General features: G+C 44.0%; 1 protein-coding gene across 2 annotated transcripts in view; it reads left to right on the top strand.

Moving 5' to 3' along the window:
- The window catches only part of mocs1 (molybdenum cofactor synthesis 1), a 53,682-nt gene that overhangs the window by 13,263 nt on the left and 22,176 nt on the right, over positions 1–18,243 (top strand). For both annotated transcript variants that reach the window (XM_071380704.1, XM_071380705.1), the window contains exon 4: positions 17,920–18,084. In XM_071380704.1, the coding sequence (XP_071236805.1) occupies positions 17,920–18,084 (165 nt within the window). The remainder of the gene's footprint in view (positions 1–17,919; positions 18,085–18,243) is intronic.

The raw sequence follows: 18,243 nt of genomic DNA, 5'->3' as shown, positions 1-18,243 counted from the left end.
AACATATTTTCTCACCTCTGGCGTTAAAGCCCTTTTTGTTGTCAATTTTTCTCTGATATGGACACCATTTATATTCAACCCATCACAGACAATATTACATTTACATTTAAGTCATTTAGCAGACGCTCTTATCCAGAGCGACTTACAAATTGGTGCATTCACCTTATGATATCCAGTGGAACAACCACTTTACAATAGTGCATCTAACTCTTTTAAGGGGGGGGGGGTTAGAAGGATTACTTTATCCTATCCTAGGTATTCCTTAAAGAGGTGGGGTTTCAGGTGTCTCCGGAAGGTGGTGATTGACTCCGCTGACCTGGCGTCGTGAGGGAGTTTGTTCCACCATTGGGGTGCCAGAGCAGCGAACAGTTTTAATATACAATATGGAAGTTGTTTGAATATGATTTATAAAATATACTTGTTATAACATCAACATTTACCTAATGCTCATGTGTCCCCCAAACCAATTCAATTATTGTACATAGATTTTATATTTAAAATATTTATTGTGCTATATTAAAAATATAAAAATTGTTATTGTTCCGGAGTTCCAAATTAAGCAGCAGCAGCTGAAAAGATGAGCTCCTACAAATATTGAAATTTAAATGTTTTTTTAGAGTAAAGTACATCGAAAAAAATCAAAAGAAAACTGCAAACTGAATAAGAGACCAAACAAGCAGCTAACAAAGAAGAAAGGCTTTTGAAAAAGTAACAATTTTTCATAAAATTATACCGTTTTCTTAGCTAGCTAAGTTGTTTACCTGTTGCTAGGCAGTTGCTAGGGACATTCCTGGAAGAAGCTAGCTAGCTAACAAGGAGTGTCTAGTTGGCAGAAGGGACAAAGTGGGACAAAATAAGGACAGAAGAAAAGGGAAAGGGGACATTAAGGTGAAGCAGTCCTCTAAAGACACAAAAGACAATAATACAAGAAACAACACTTCTATTGCCTCTCCCTCTACGATACGCACTTCCGGGTTGGAGCGAGTAGTTGCATTCCGCTTCGCTCCACAGGTAGTATTACATTTCATTTCATTACAGTACAACAGTTTGATTTGTTTGATCTTAGCTGGCTACATAGCCGTCTTTGTATCCAAGATAATTGTGTAGTCTAGAGTAATTGTCGAGGTTACCTAGCCAGCTACACTTTCAAACAAAGTCAACAACGCAGCCACTGCTAGCTAGCCTATTTCACCAGCCAGCAGTACTATATCATTTTAGTCAATAAGATTTTTTGCAACGTAAGCTTAACTTTCTGAACATTCGAGACGTGTAGTCCACTTGTCATTCCAATCTCCTTTGCATTAGCGTAGCCTCTTCTGTAGCCTGTCAACTATGTGTCTGTCTATCCCTGTTCTCTCCTCTCTGCACAGACCATACAAATGCTTCACACCGCGTGGCCGCTGCTACTCTAACCTGGTGGTACCAGCGCGCACGACCCACGTGGAGTTCCAGGTCTCAGGCAGCCTCTGGAACTGCCGATCTGCGGCCAACAAGGCAGAGTTCATCTCAGCCTATGCTTCCCTCCAGTCCCTCGACTTCTTGGCACTGACGGAAACATGGATTACCAATGATAACACTGCTACTCCTACTGCTCTCTCCTCGTCTGCCCACGTGTTCTCGCACACCCCGAGAGCTTCTGGTCAGCGGGGTGGTGGCACTGGGATCCTCATCTCTCCCAAGTGGACATTTTCTCTTTCTCCCCTGACCCATCTGTCTATCGCCTCCTTTGAATTCCATGCTGTCACAGTTACCAGCCCTTTCAAGCTTAACATCCTTATCATTTATCGCCCTCCAGGTTCCCTTGGAGAGTTCATCAATGAGCTTGACGCCCTGATAAGTTCCTTTCCTGAGGATGGCTCACCTCTCACAGTTCTGGGTGACTTTAACCTCCCCACGTCTACCTTTGACTCATTCCTCTCTGCCTCCTTCTTTCCACTCCTCTCCTCTTTTGACCTCACCCTCTCACCCTCTCACCTTCCCCCCCTACTCACAAGGCAGGCAATACGCTTGACCTCATCTTTACTAGATGCTGTTCTTCCACTAATCTCATTGCAACTCCCCTCCAAGTCTCCGACCACTACCTTGTATCCTTTTCCCTCTCGCTCTCATCCAACACTTCCCACACTGCCCCTACTCGGATGGTATCGCGCCGTCCCAACCTTCGCTCTCTCTCCCCCGCTACTCTCTCCTCTTCCATCCTATCATCTCTTCCCTCTGCTCAAACCTTCTCCAACCTATCTCCTGATTCTGCCTCCTCAACCCTCCTCTCCTCCCTTTCTGCATCCTTTGACTCTCTATGTCCCCTATCCTCCAGGCCGGCTCGGTCCTCCCCTCCTGCTCCGTGGCTCGACGACTCATTGCGAGCTCACAGAACAGGGCTCCGGGCAGCCGAGCGGAAATGGAGGAAAACTCGCCTCCCTGCGGACCTGGCATCCTTTCACTCCCTCCTCTCTACATTCTCCTCTTCTGTCTCTGCTGCTAAAGCCAATTTCTACCACTCTAAATTCCAAGCATCTGCCTCTAACCCTAGGAAGCTCTTTGCCACCTTCTCCTCCCTCCTGAATCCTCCTCCCCCTCCTCCCCCCTCCTCCCTCTCTGCGGATGACTTCGTCAACCATTTTGAAAAGAAGGTCGACGACATCCGATCCTCGTTTGCTAAGTCAAACGACACCGCTGGTTCTGCTCACACTGCCCTACCCTGTGCTTTGACCTCTTTCTCCCCTCTCTCTCCAGATGAAATCTCGCGTCTTGTGACGGCCGGCCGCCCAACAACCTGCCCGCTTGACCCTATCCCCTCCTCTCTTCTCCAGACCATTTCCGGAGACCTTCTCCCTTACCTCACCTCGCTCATCAACTCATCCTTGACCGCTGGCTACGTCCCTTCCGTCTTCAAGAGAGCGAGAGTTGCACCCCTTCTGAAAAAACCTACACTCGATCCCTCCGATGTCAATAACTACAGACCAGTATCCCTTCTTTCTTTTCTCTCCAAAACTCTTGAACGTGCCGTCCTTGGCCAGCTCTCCTGCTATCTCTCTCAGAATGACCTTCTTGATCCAAATCAGTCAGGTTTCAAGACTAGTCATTCAACTGAGACTGCTCTTCTCTGTGTCACGGAGGCGCTCCGCACTGCTAAAGCTAACTCTCTCTCCTCTGCTCTCATCCTTCTAGACCTATCGGCTGCCTTTGATACTGTGAACCATCAGATCCTCCTCTCCACCCTCTCCGAGCTGGGCATCTCCGGCAAGGTCCACGCTTGGATTGCGTCCTACCTGACAGGTCGCTCCTACCAGGTGGCGTGGCGAGAATCTGTCTCCGCACCACGTGCTCTCACCACTGGTGTCCCCCAGGGTTCTGTTCTAGGCCCTCTCCTATTCTCGCTATACACCAAGTCACTTGGCTCTGTCATATCCTCACATGGTCTCTCCTATCATTGCTATGCAGACGACACACAATTAATCTTCTCCTTTCCCCCCTCTGATAACCAGGTGGTGAATCGCATCTCTGCATGTCTGGCAGACATATCAGTGTGGATGACGGATCACCACCTCAAGCTGAACCTCGGCAAGACGGAGCTGCTCTTCCTCCCGGGGAAGGACTGCCCGTTCCATGATCTCGCCATCACGGTTGACAACTCCATTGTGTCCTCCTCCCAGAGTGCTAAGAACCTTGGCGTGATCCTGGACAACACCCTGTCGTTCTCAACTAACATCAAGGCGGTGACCCGTTCCTGTAGGTTCATGCTCTACAACATTCGCAGAGTACGACCCTGCCTCACGCAGGAAGCGGCGCAGGTCCTAATCCAGGCACTTGTCATCTCCCGTCTGGATTACTGCAACTCGCTGTTGGCTGGGCTCCCTGCCTGTGCCATTAAACCCCTACAACTCATCCAGAACGCCGCAGCCCGTCTGGTGTTCAACTTTCCCAAGTTCTCTCACGTCACCCCGCTCCTCCGCTCTCTCCACTGGCTTCCAGTTGAAGCTCGCATCCGCTACAAGACCATGGTGCTTGCCTACGGAGCTGTGAGGGGAACGGCACCTCCGTACCTTCAGGCTCTGATCAGGCCCTACACCCAAACAAGGGCACTGCGTTCATCCACCTCTGGCCTGCTCGCCTCCCTACCTCTGAGGAAGTACAGTTCCCGCTCAGCCCAGTCAAAACTGTTCGCTGCTCTGGCACCCCAATGGTGGAACAAACTCCCTCACGACGCCAGGTCAGCGGAGTCAATCACCACCTTCCGGAGACACCTGAAACCCCACCTCTTTAAGGAATACCTAGGATAGGATAAAGTAATCCTTCTAACCCCCCCCCCCCCCCCTTAAAAGAGTTAGATGCACTATTGTAAAGTGGTTGTTCCACTGGATATCATAAGGTGAATGCACCAATTTGTAAGTCGCTCTGGATAAGAGCGTCTGCTAAATGACTTAAATGTAAATGTAAATGTAATATTAAACCCTGAAATAGACATTCTGTGTCAGTGGGCTGATCATTTAAATAAAATGCTTTCAATTCAGAATTGTAACACAAATCGAATTTCTTGGGATTGTCCTTAACATGTCAGAATGAGCTCAGAACATTAAATTCATTTATCTCCTTTGCCATTTTATTTAACAAATATTGTCATGTGACAGGGTTGAGACTAGGGTGACAGGGTTCAAATCAAATCAAATTGTATTAGTCACATACACATGGTTAGCAGATGTTAATGCGAGTGTAGCGAAATGCTTGTGCTTCTAGTTCCGACAATGCAGTAATAAACAACAAGTAATCTAACCTAACAATTCCACAACTACTACCTTATACACACACACAAGTGTAAAGGGATAAAGAATATGTACATAAAGATATATGAATGAGTGGTGGTACAGAACGGCATGGCAAGATGCAGTAGATGGTATAGAGTACGGTATATACATATGAGATGAGTACTGTAGGGTATGTAAACATAAAGTGGCATAGTTTAAAGTGGCTAGTGGTACATGTATTACATAAAGATGCAGTAGATGATATAGAGTACAGTATATACATATGAGATGGGTAATGTAGGGTATGTAAACATTATATTAAGTGGCATTGTTTAAAGTGGCTAGTGGTACATTTTTACATAATTTCCATCAATTCCCATTTTTAAAGTGGCTGGAGTTGAGTCAGTATGTTGGCAGCGGCCGCTAAATGTTAGTGGTGGCTGTTTAACAGTCTGATGGCCTTGAGATAGAAGCTGTTTTTCAGTCTCTCGGTCCCTGCTTTGATGCACCTGTACTGACCTCGCCTTCTGGATGATAGCGGGGTGAACAGGCAGTGGCTTGGGTGGTTGTTGTCCTTGATGATCTTTATGGCCTTCCTGTGACATCGGGTGGTGTAGGTGTCCTGGAGGGCAGGTAGTTTGCCCCCGGTGATGCGTTCTGCAGACCTCACTACCCTCTGGAGAGCCTTACGGTTGTGGGCGGAGCAGTTGCCGTACCAGGCGGTGATACAGCCCGACAGGATGCTCTCGATTGTGCATCTGTAGAAGTTTGTGAGTGCTTTTGGTGACAAGCCGAATTTCTTCAGCCTCCTGAGGTTGAAGAGGCGCTGCTGCGCCTTCTTCACAACGCTGTCTGTGTGGGTGGACCAATTCAGTTTGTCCGTGATGTGTACACCGAGGAACTTAAAACTTTCCACCTTCTCCACTACTGACCCGTCGATGTGGATAGGGGGGTGCTCCCTCTGCTGTTTCCTGAAGTCCACAATCATCTCCTTTGTTTTGTTGACGTTGAGTGTGAGGTTATTTTCCTGACTCCACACTCCGAGGGCCCTCACCTCCTCCCTGTAGGCCGTCTCGTCGTTGTTGGTAATCAAGCCTACCACTGTAGTGTCATCCGCAAACTTGATGATTGAGTTGGAGGCGTGCATGGCCACGCAGACGTGGGTGAACAGGGAGTACAGGAGAGGGCTCAGAACGCACCCTTGTGGGGCCCCAGTGTTGAGGATCAGCGGGGTGGAGATGTTGTTACCTACCCTCACCACCTGGGGGCGGCCCGTCAGGAAGTCCAGGACCCAGTTGCACAGGGCGGGGTCGAGACCCAGGGTCTCGAGCTTGATGACGAGTTTGGAGGGTACTATGGTGTTAAATGCTGAGCTGTAATCGATGAACAGCATTCTCACATGGGTATTCCTCTTGTCCAGATGGGTTAGGGCAGTGTGCAGTGTGGTTGCGATTGCGTCGTCTGTGGACCTATTGGGTCGGTAAGCAAATTGGAGTGGGTCTAGGGTGTCCGGTAGGGTGGAGGTGATATGGTCCTTGACTAGTCTCTCAAAGCACTTCATGATGACGGAAGTGAGTGCTACGGGGCGGTAGTCGTTTAGCTCAGTTACCTTAGCTTTCTTGGGAACAGGAACAATGGTGGCCCTCTTGAAGCATGTGGGAACAGCAGACTGGGATAAGGATTGATTGAATATGTCCGTAAACACACCAGCCAGCTGGTCTGCGCATGCTCTGAGGACGCGGCTGGGAATGCCGTCTGGGCCTGCAGCCTTGCGAGGGTTAACACGTTTAAATGTTTTACTCACCTCGGCTGCAGTGAAGGAGAGCCCGCAGGTTTTGGTAGGGGGCCGTGTCAGTGGCACTATTGTCCTCAAAGCGGGCAAAAAAGTTGTTTAGCCTGTCTGGGAGCAAGACATCCTGGTCCGCGACGAGGCTGGTTTTCTTTTTGTAATCCGTGATTGACTGTAGACCCTGCCACATACCTCTTGTGTCTGAGCTGTTGAATTGCGACTCGATTTTGTCTCTGTACTGGGACTTAGCCTGTTTGATTGCCTTGCGGAGAGAATAGCTACACTGTTTGTATTGGGTCATGCTTCCGGTCACCTTGCCCTGGTTAAAAGCAGTGGTTCGCGCTTTCAGTTTCACGCGAATGCTGCCGTCAATCCACGGTTTCTGGTTTGGGAATGTTTTAATCGTTGCTGTGGGTACGACATCGTCAATGCACTTCCTAATGAACTCGCTCACCGAATCAGCATATTCGTCAATATTGTTGTTGGACGCAATGCGGAACATATTCCAATCCGCGTGATCGAAGCAGTCTTGAAGCGTGGATTCAGATTGGTCGGACCAGCGTTGAACAGACCTGAGCGCGGGAGCTTGTTGTTTTAGTTTCTGTTTGTAGGCTGGAATCAACAAAATGGAGTCGTGGTCAGCTTTTCCGAAAGGGGGGCGGGGGAGGGCCTTATATGCGTCGCGGAAATTAGTATAACAATGATCTAGGGTTTTTCCAGCCCTGGTAGCACAATCGATATGCTGATAGAATTTAGGGAGTTTTGTTTTTAGATTAGCCTTGTTAAAATCCCCAGCTACGATGAATGCAGCCTCAGGGTGTGTGGTTTCCAGTTTACAAAGAGTCAGATAAAGTTCGTTCAGGGCCATCGATGTGTCTGCTTGGGGGGGAATATATACGGCTGTGATTATGATTGAAGAGAATTCCCTTGGTAGATAATGCGGTCGACATTTGATTGTGAGGAGTTCTAGATCAGATGAACAGAATGACTTGAGTTCCTGTGTGTTGTTATGATGATCACACCACGTCTCGTTAATCATAAGGCATACCCCCCCGCCCCTCTTCTTACCAGAAAGATGTTTGTTTCTGTCGGCGCGATGCATGAAGAAACCAGCTGGCTGCACCGACTCCGTTAGCGTCTCTTGAGTTAGCCATGTTTCCGTGAAGCAGAGCACGTTGCAATCCCTGATGTCTCTCTGGAATGCTACCCGTGCTCGGATTTCATCAACCTTATTGTCAAGAGACTGGACATTGGCGAGTAGTATGCTAGGGAGTGGAGCGCGATGTGGCCGTCTTCGAAGCCTGACCACGAGACCGCCTCGTTTGCCCCTTTTACGGCGTCGCACAGGGTCGCCGGCTGGGATCAGATCCATTGTATTGGGTGGAAGGCAAAACACTGGATCCGTTTCGGGAAAGTCATATTCCTGGTAGGAACGATGATGAGTTGACGTTAATCGTATATTCAGTAGTTCCTCCCGACTGTATGTAATGAAACCTAAGATTACCTGGGGTACCGATGTAAGAAATAACACATAAAAAAACAAAATACTGCATATTTTCCAAGGAACGCGAAGCGAGGCGGCCATCTCTTTTCGGCGCCGGTTGAATACTGTAACAGTGTTGAAGAGACATCGTTTTCCATATAAGCTAGTTTAGTTTACTATCAAAATCCTTTAAATATTTACCCCAAAATATTGCATGCAACCATTTAAGAAGGACATTAGCTATATTTAGAATAATCTGGTTTTTATTAACCAAACTGCAGTAAATATTGAAACAAATTTAAAACACATCAGGCATTAGGTTAATTAATAACATTCAACAGGTTTCATCAGAAAAGTTCCAACGTGTCATCAAACTGACATTTTGAATGCTAGAACAGCTGTAACTACAGCGCTAGTGTCAGCATGACTATTCTCCTTCTCAGGAGCACGATATTCATTCATTCATTCATTCATTCATTGTTTTCTTCCTGAGAGTCTGGCCCACACATATCCCTCCACGTGGAGGTTGAGAGAGGTCACATGCTGGTGGAATCATCTCAAGTTGGTCAGCTCGACTATCCCCACCTGACTTAAAATAAAAACAAAAAAAATACACATATAAAAGAATGAGATTACTTGCCTGTTTCTGTACCATGCAGTTGAAAATTGTTGAATGATGTTACTTCCTGTTAATGATTTCACATAAGGGTGGACTGACCAATTGTTTGGCGTGACGGGGTTGAATGTAGACTGAGGGACAGCAAAATTGTGTTATTTTAATCAATAATCATGCATTTATTTGATAAATACTTTCTCAACAAAAGAACACGTTTGCATTAATGGCAAAAGTTATTAATTATGTGTGATTTTAATATTAATTTCCCAAGAAAAAAAAGTTAAATGCCTGGGGGACATGACAAAATTCTTAGTGTCAGTTCAAAATATATTTTTAATTAAAGTTTAAATGAAATTCTATATTTATTAAAATTCATTATACTGGACCTTTCAATGTATATACAAAGTCTTTTAACATTTCATTTTGGTGACCCAATACTTGAAATATAATATAAAAAGTCAGAGGGACTGAAATTGCCTGGGCCCAAGAATGACCCACAAACCTAAAAAGTAACTTCTATCCTATAAATCTTGTTGGCTATGACAACAAACTTACAACAAACTTTTAACATTGTATCAACTATTAACTTGGGTCTGGCCCGAGCTAGCATTAGCAAACTTGTTACATTGTATAAAATATTCTGGGCCCTCAGTTTCCTGTGCCAGTGAGCTCGGGACAGACACAGTTGTAGGCTATTTGCGCAAGGGATAGGAAGTAATCGGGTAGGCCTATTTAGAGCATGACATTTCTCCCTTTCAGCTGAGTGATTATCAATAGGTAGAGCATGAAAGATTTTTCAAATATACTGAACAAAAATATAAATGCAAAGATTCATTGAGTTACAGTTCATATAAGGAAATCAGTCAGTTGAAATCAATTCATTAGGCCCTAATCGATGGATTTCACATAACTGGGAATATAGATATGCATCTGTTGGTCACAAATACCTTAACAAAAAAAGGTAGGGGCGTGGATCAGAAAACCAGTCGGTATCTCGTGTGTCTAGGGTTGTGATGGTCATGAAATTTGGTCTGCCGGTGATTGTCAAGCAAATAACTGTCGGTCTCACGGTAATTGACCGTTAATTAACAAACGCATTAACAAGCATCTACATTTAAAAAAGTCTAAATCCATGTGATACAGCCTACACCATCACAATAAATCCATTATTTTAGACATGTCTAAAGAAACAAACATGATTTGAAGACAATGTAGTATATTTCAGAAGAACATTATAGCATACTCTGCATTGTCATTATGTTAAGCCCTGATCTGGCTATGCCATATGGCTGTGGGCTACACTAGTTCATTTAACAGACAAGATTTGCTTAGAATTCTGTGTCATTATTTTATAGTATGAAGAATACAATTGAACATTAGCTGAATAAAATAGAAAGGATATTTTCTCCAAACGATTTGAGGGAGGGGGCGCACATGCTGCTAACAAAGTAACCGGTACTCCTATATGCTTAATTTAAGATTATTTATGTAACTTTCGTTACAAATGTTGGGCTATATGTTTTGATTTTTAATACATTCTACGGCTGCAAGATGCGACTCTAATGATGATTTGAAAAAAGTTGCATGAGATCTACTTTGTTTTTCACGTGGGCTGTAGACTTCATCAGTCTCATTGACAATTTGCCAAGCACTTGATAATGCCTCGAATTTCCCGGGAACATCCCCTTTTGTATGGCCATAATCCTCCTAAAAAAATCAATGCGCTTCACAGGCTACAAGTGAAGACAGACACATCAGGGACGCAACTGCTCACGTCCTTATCCAATTCCGAGGTGTTAATTGAAGATGTTGGAAGTACTGTCCACATTTACTTTTTGTCAGCCAACAAGATGAGTAGGCCTAACAAACTGCAAAAGTAATAGCCTATGTCAGTCTACTCTCCCCCATAGTACAAAAGTTGACCTATTCTGTGTGAGAAATAAATATTCCAAACATAATCCGGGACAGTTGTTGGATGCGCTAGATCCCAGATTAATACAACCACTAGCATAAAAAAAACATGTTTTAAGCAATGACCCTGACGCAACGGATGAGAACGTTTAGCTTAAAATGTTGATAGCCTAATAGTTTCTCACATTATAAGCACAGCAATGCGCACACGGCAGTAGGCTATAAGCATGAATGTTCCATTAGCAGGAAAACACAATTCTCAAGTACCAACAAATGCGATTATGCATGTAATGCTTTTGTTATAAAGGTTAATTTATGGGGGAAATGATCTTCCCCAAGATTGAAACACACGTGCTGTGTATGTATGCCAGTTAGTCTCTACACCCATTGTAAAAGCAGATTAATGTGCTTCATTTTAAGAAGTTATTTGGCCACTTTAGTTGTTATTCAAACCATATAATAATGTATATAGGCCTATGGGCTAGGGCCATTTCAGTTGTACAATTGACTAGTCATTTATCCCCCTTTCCCTACACATTTATGGTGGATGAGGTTAGTTTCCCCCTATGTAAAGTGCTTTGAGTACCTCAGTTAGTAGAAAAGTGCTATATAAATCCAATCAATTATTATTTGTATACGATCACATGGTGTTAGGTTCTAATTACCAGAGTAAGAACTCGACGGACACTATGAAAGCTTAAACCAAGTTTATTCTTCCCAAAGGATCGAACAGCTGAATCGACAGACATATTCACACAAGCACTGATATTTAACATTTTCTCCTATGCTGAGTCTCCTCCTCCACATCTGAACAAACATTGTATCTTTATTGCAAGGCAGGATAAGTGATACAGGCCATAACCTTTTCTTTGTCTCTTAAAGTAACCTGACCTTGAACCCCTTGATCACTAATCTATGGCTTTCTCCCCTTATCAATGCCTGCCATGTGATCGCTTTCCCTACATTCCAAGCGTAATTGCACCCACCATATACCTTCCTCACACGGATAACCATTAACCTCTGGTGTAGCACGTCGGTTATGGCGCCCCTCGGGTCGCTATTATAACTAAGGATTAATAACATTTAAAGTTCAGAAATCCAAACCCATCGGTGGTACAGATTTCCAAACATAAGTTGATTATTAAACAACTAATTGACCAACATCGGTTCAGTTACTTGACTTCCATTTAATTCGTTTTTTGTGTGAGCCAAACGCCCTGTTTCTCTACAGAAGTGGTCACCAACATTAACAGTTCTGTAGGAATGAGGTTTGTGCAGTAAGCCTAATACATTATCACAGCATATTGGCAATACAGTGGCTTGCGAAAGTATTCACCCCCCCTCTGCGTTTTTCCTATTTTGTTGCCTTACAACCTGAAATTAAAATAGATTTTTGTGGGGTTTGTATGATTTGATTTACCACTTTGAAGATGCAAAATATTTTTTCTTGTGAATCAAAGACATAAAAACAAAACATGAGCGTGCATAACTATTCATCCCCCAAAGTCAATACTTTGTACAGCCACCTTCTTGCATCAGTTACAGCTGCAAGTCTCTTGGGGTATGTCAATATAAGCTTGGCACATCTAGCCACTGGGATTTTTGCCCATTCTTCAAGGCAAAACTGCTCCAGCTCCTTCAAGTTGGATGTGTTCCGCTGGTGTACAGCAATCTTTAAGTCATACCACAGATTCTCAATTGGATTGAGGTCTGGGCTTTGACTAGGCCATTCTAAGACAGTTAAATGTTTCCCTTTAAACCACTTGAATGTTGCTTCAGCAGTATGATTATGGTCATTGTCCTGCTGGAAGGTGAACCTCCGTCCCAGTCTCAAATCTCTGGAAGACTGAAACAGGTTTCCCTCAAGAATTTCCATGTATTTAGCGCCATCCATCATTCCTTCAATTCTGACCAGTTTCCCAGTCCCTGCCGATGGAAAACATCCCCACAGCATGATGCTGCCACCACCATGCTTCACTGTGGGGATAGTGTTCTCGGGGTGATGAGAGGTGGTGGGTTTGCGCCATACATGGCGTTTCCTTGATGGACAAAAAGCTACATTTTAGTCTCATCTGACCGGAGTACCTTCTTCCATATGTTTGGGGAGAGTCTCCCTCATGCCTTTTGGCGAACACCAAACGTGTTTGCCTATTTGTTTTCTTTAAGCAATGGCTTTTTTCTGGCCGCTCTTCCGTAAAGCCCAGCTCTGTGGAGTGTATGGCTTAAAGTGGTCCTATGGACAGATACTCCAATCTCCGCTGTGGAGCTTTGCAGCTCCTTCAGGGTTATCTTTGGTCTCTTTGTTGCCTCTCTGATTAATGCCCTCCAAGCCTGGTCTGTGAGTTTTGGTGGGTGGCCCTCTCTTGGCAGGTTTGTTGTGGTGCCATATTCTTTACATTTTTTAATAATGGATTTAATGGTGCTCCGTGGGATGTTCGCAGTTTGGGATATTTTTTTATAACCCAACCCTGACCTGTACTTCTCCACAACTTTGTCCCTGACCTGTTTGGAGAGCTCCTTGGTCTTCATGGTGCCACTTGCTTGGTGGTACCCCTTGCTTAGTGGTGTTGCAGACTCTGGGGCCTTTCAGAACAGGTGTATATATAAGATCATGTGACAGATCATGCGACACTTAGATTGCACACAGGTGGACTTTATTTAGCTAATTATGTGACTTCTGAAGGTAATTGTTTGCACCAGATTTTATTTAGGGGCTTCATAGCAAAATGGGTGAATACATATGCACGCACCACTTTTCAGTTCTTTCTTTTTGAGGGGGGGTAATTCTTTTCACTTCAACAATTTTGACTATTTTGTATGTCCATTACATGACATCCAAATAAAAACATATTTATATTACAGGTTGTAATGCAACAAAATAGGAAAAATGTGAAGGGGGATGAATACTTTTGCAAGGCCATGCTTGCCGATATTGTTCTTCTCAGACCATATTATATTTCAAAACTAGCGCAGATGGTGTACCTCTTGCAAGGCACAGCTGAGCATAAATTGAAATCATTTGCAAATAGTTCACTTTTTTGTTTTACTGGACTGATGGTAGGTACCTGCATCTGATGGTCATGGGGCTTTCAAGACAACTGGGAAGTTAGAAAGAACCAGGTGAAATTATGACATCTGTGAACTTAAGGTATGAAAGAATAGAGTTGGATGACGGTTCAAATCGATTTTCCCCAGTCGGAACTTGTTTGTTTTCCTTGATCGCAACGAAGTCAGAGATTTCAGAGTTCCCAGTCATTTTGAGCATGGAATTGGTCTGTGTAGGAGGGGAGAGTGGCAAACCCTCTGCTGCTATCTGTGTCCCTGCTCGCTCCTTCCTTTCTGGCGAGGCTGACCAGAGAGAGGGGACACAGTCTTCCACCTGATGGTGAAACTTGAGGCGCACCTCATCTGCCTAAGGCACAAATTCATGTTCCTGTGACCAGAGAAAGTTAAATAATCCTTGATGTTAAAATAGACTAGACGAGATGTTAAAAAAAAATCAGGCCTATCGATACACTACTCATTCAAAAAGTGTTGACGGCCTCCCGAGTGGCGCAGCGGTCTAAGGCACTGCATCACAGTGCTTGAAGCGTCTCTACAGACCCAGGTTCGATCCCAGGCTGTCGCAGCCAGCCGCTACCGGGAGACCAATGAGGCGGCACACAATTGACCCAGCGTTGTCCGGGTTAGGGGAGGGTTTGGCTGGCCGGGATGTCCTTGTCCCATTGCGCTCTTGTGGCGGGCCGTGCGCATGCACACTGAGTTCGGTCGCCAGTTGTATGGTGTTTCCGTTGACACATTAGTGCTGCAGAACATCTAATTCCAAAATCATGTTATGCTGGGCCTTCCCCAAACTGTTGCCACAAAGTTGGATGCACAGAATCATCTCTAATTTCATTGTATGCTGTACCTTTTTTAAGATTTCCCTTCACTGGAACTAAGGAGCCCCCCCATTATTCCTCCTTCGCCAAAATGTACAGTTGACACTGCATTGGGGCAGGTAGCATTCTCCTGGCACCCAGATTTGTCCGTCGGACTGCCAGATGGTGAAGTGTGTGAATTCATCACTCCAGAGAACATGTTTCCACTGCTCCAGAGTCCAATAGCGGCGAGCTTTACACCACTCCAGCCAATGCTTGGCATTGCGAATGGTGATTTTAGGCTTGTGGAAATGGAAATCCATTTTATGAAGCTCCCGACGAACAGTTATTGTGCTGATGATGCTTCCAGAGGTAGTTTGGAACTCTGTAGTGTTTTTTTTATTTTATTTGTATTTTTTTTTTTTTTATACATGCTTCAGCACGCGAAGGTCACATTCTGTGAGCTTGTATGGCCTCCCACTTCGTGGCTGATCTGTTGTTGCCCTTAGACGTTTTCACTTCGCAATAACAGCACTTACAGTTGACCGGGGCAGCTCTAGCAGGGCAGAAATGTGATGAACTGATTTGTTGGAAAGGTGGCATCCTATGATGGTGCCACGTTGAATGTCACTGAGCTCTTCTGTACGAGCCATCCAACTGCCAATGATTGTCTATGGAGATTGCATGGCTGTGTGCTCAATTTTATACACCTCTCAGTAACGGGTGTGTCTGAAATTGCCGAATCCACAAATTTTGAAGGCTTGTCCACATCATTTTATTATTTCATAGTGATGTCCTATTTTTCTATTGATATCTACCAAATGTGGACCTGACCGAGACAATAGAATATTTTCAATGTTTTGGCAATTGAATGTTCACTATTTTTGTCTTTTCCATAAAAAAGCTGTAACATTATTTTAATAACATTTATTTCATAATGCATTTAATGTTTAAAAAAATCTTTGAAACTAAAATCGAAAACTGTGATTAATATTTTTATAATCGAACTGAAACCGAACCAACCTCAAATACCACTAATCGCTTAGCGCTACTCACGCGTGAGATTTGGCAGCACTAAAGCTGTGTATTTGGTTTAACTTGCTAGTTAGCAAAGTAAGTAGCTGAATTAATAAGGAGACGAGGCTTCATATAGTGTTTGAGAAGTCAAAGCGCTTTTGATGAGTTGGCAGCTGACAAGATATCTTGATTTCCTTGCATTTTTTTCTAATGGTGTGCCGACATGCATCAGTAAATTGACAGTTGATAGTAGGGCTGTCCCCTACAAAATATATATTGTCTTGTTTGGCTGAGAGTCGTCTGTTCTTTCGACCAATCGATTTTCAAACCTGCATTTTTTCCATAGACACATCCTGTGAGCTTGTCTGATGCTTTAAGCACACTGTTTGATTAAGTAATTAAGAGACACATTACTTAAGGGAGTCCGACCGCAATTGATTTGATTGTCCCGGGCCGGGCTCAGACTTGATGTGCTGTCTCCTCCCTGCTGCAGCGACCACCACATAGCATCAACAGTGTTTATTGCGCTGAAGCTGCAACATAATTACAGCCATTTCAGATTGAAAAGTTCTGTTACCGAAATCCCTAATTTGTTTAGGAAAAACACCCTATTCCCTCAACCCTCGCTCTCTTTGTGACACATGTATGCATTGCATGCAGGTGACCAGTAGGGCCTGACGTAATCACAATACATTTTTTATAATAAAATCATAACACATGACAGCAAAATGGATGCAGAGGACGTGACAAATACACTTGAAATAGGGGAATGTTTACTGGTTGCTAAGGAGGTAAAGTGGAAATCAGATGTGACGAATACATTTGAATTGTGGAAAATAGTTGGAGATCAGTAAAAATTAAGTAAGGAGCAAGGGCTGTATGCATATTATGTGTGCTAATCAGGTGCTGTTAGGTTATAGTATAATTTCTCTGATAGTTTGGAACAATGTAAACAACACCAAATAAATTTATAAGCATACCGGAGAGTCTGTTGTAAAGTTTTTTTTTTTTTTACAGCAAAGACTAATACCAGTCACATTCATTCGTAAATGCAATTTACAATTTGGAACGGTTTATTGTTTACGCTAATTATTCAAGGGTCGCTTTATTTTATTTAACCCTTGTGTGGTGTTCTGGTCTGTGGGACCCATTTTCAATGTTTACTAAAATAAAAATATATACAATTAATAATTTTCCCAACCTGAGACTCATTTGTCTTGGCTCATTGGAATGTTTCTGGGATCTTTTAGTTCAGGTCATGACACATGGGGCTAAATGTTGCGTTGTATATTTTTGTTCAGTATACACGGCACATAAACCAAGCCTGCTACAATTATAAACCTCTGTTTTTCTCTTGCAGTTTTATCAGTTTCTGTATAATTTTTGCTAGGAGGAATAACTTCCTAATAATAAATGGCAAGATCCAATAGCTATGATTGTGACTTAAAGTTAATCTAGTGACATTGGTCTGTGGAGTGACCTAAGATTTTGTATAATCTTCATTTTTATATATGATTTATAAGTCAAGAGGCTTGTAAGTGTTTTGGAGAGACGAGGCTCATGACTGTCTCGCTCTCCGCATGCTTTAAACTTAATGAAGTATGTAAGGGGGAATGGATAGACTATGCCATGACTGTGTGTTGTATCTTGTGATCTGTTAGCCTACCAATGCTGTTACCGACCAATCATAACTCTATTGAGGTGCTCACATTGGGAAGAATCATCATCCAAGATACACATTCATTGATACAGGATTTACACAATAATTCCCCAAATTAGAATTTCGTCCATGGTTGGTCGTTTTGAGTTCAAGTTGTTAGAGGTGCTGTTTAGTAGATGTCATAACGGTAGGCATTGGAATCCATTTATTTTCCTTGCGGTTTGTGGGGTTAGGACAGTGCATCTGCAGGATGTGATGTCATCAAGGGGAAGGCCTAAAGGGGAAATTGCACAACAGAAGCCAAACCAGGTCATGGCGAAAAAGTAAATTGAGCGTGTCTAAACTGGATGTTCTGGTAGGGATGGCGTCCATGTGGACACTGCTCACCAGTTGTCATGTGCTGATCAAACGCGTGACCTTTTCTGATTGGCACCGTGACGTCAGCAGATATGTCTACTGGCACTTTTCTTTTGAGGTCAAAGGTCATGCCAGGGTGTCTAAGGTAGTGTTGAGTGAAGTTGCTCCTAGATGCTTATCTGGGGTCAGTTTTGCATTTCCCCACTCCTGTTTATGGTTAGAATTGAGGGAAGGGAAGCTGATCCTAGTAGCTTTACACTGGAGTGTTTGAAGTCTCCGTGGCTGTGTGAAGTGGGGCTTTGTGGTTGATGATCTTGCAAATGATCCCCAAACCCCATCTTGTGATATGCATGCTTAGCCAGTCACACCCACTTACTTTGTAGTCAACAGAGTTCAATTCAACCAGGAATTGTATGCCATTTGTCACTGTGCTGTAACACAGCTCCAGTTTATCATCTGTCTGTTTGTCCATCTGTCTGTCCAGCGGAGCTGAGGAAGTTGGAGGGCCTGAAGACCATCGCTGTGACCACCAACGGTATGAACCTGGCGAGGCTGCTGCCTAAACTGAAGGAGGCTGGTCTGGACCTGCTCAACATCAGCCTGGACACCCTGGTGCCGGCTAAGTTTGAGTTCATCGTCCGGCGGAAAGGTAGCCCACCTTCCCCATAACCTACAGTATGTTGCCTGGTAGCCATTTTGTGCCAAAACTAACATAGTTGTGGAAGGAGCCAATGTGTGCTCAGCACCTATTTCAGCGACTGGAGCCAATGTTAGGATTGACAGAGGGGCAGAGCTCAGGGAGGCAGGT

Source organism: Salvelinus alpinus, chromosome 33 (assembly GCF_045679555.1).
Source record: "Salvelinus alpinus chromosome 33, SLU_Salpinus.1, whole genome shotgun sequence".
NCBI classification, from domain to species: domain Eukaryota; kingdom Metazoa; phylum Chordata; class Actinopteri; order Salmoniformes; family Salmonidae; genus Salvelinus; species Salvelinus alpinus.
This window is presented reverse-complemented; position numbering and strand designations above follow the sequence as displayed.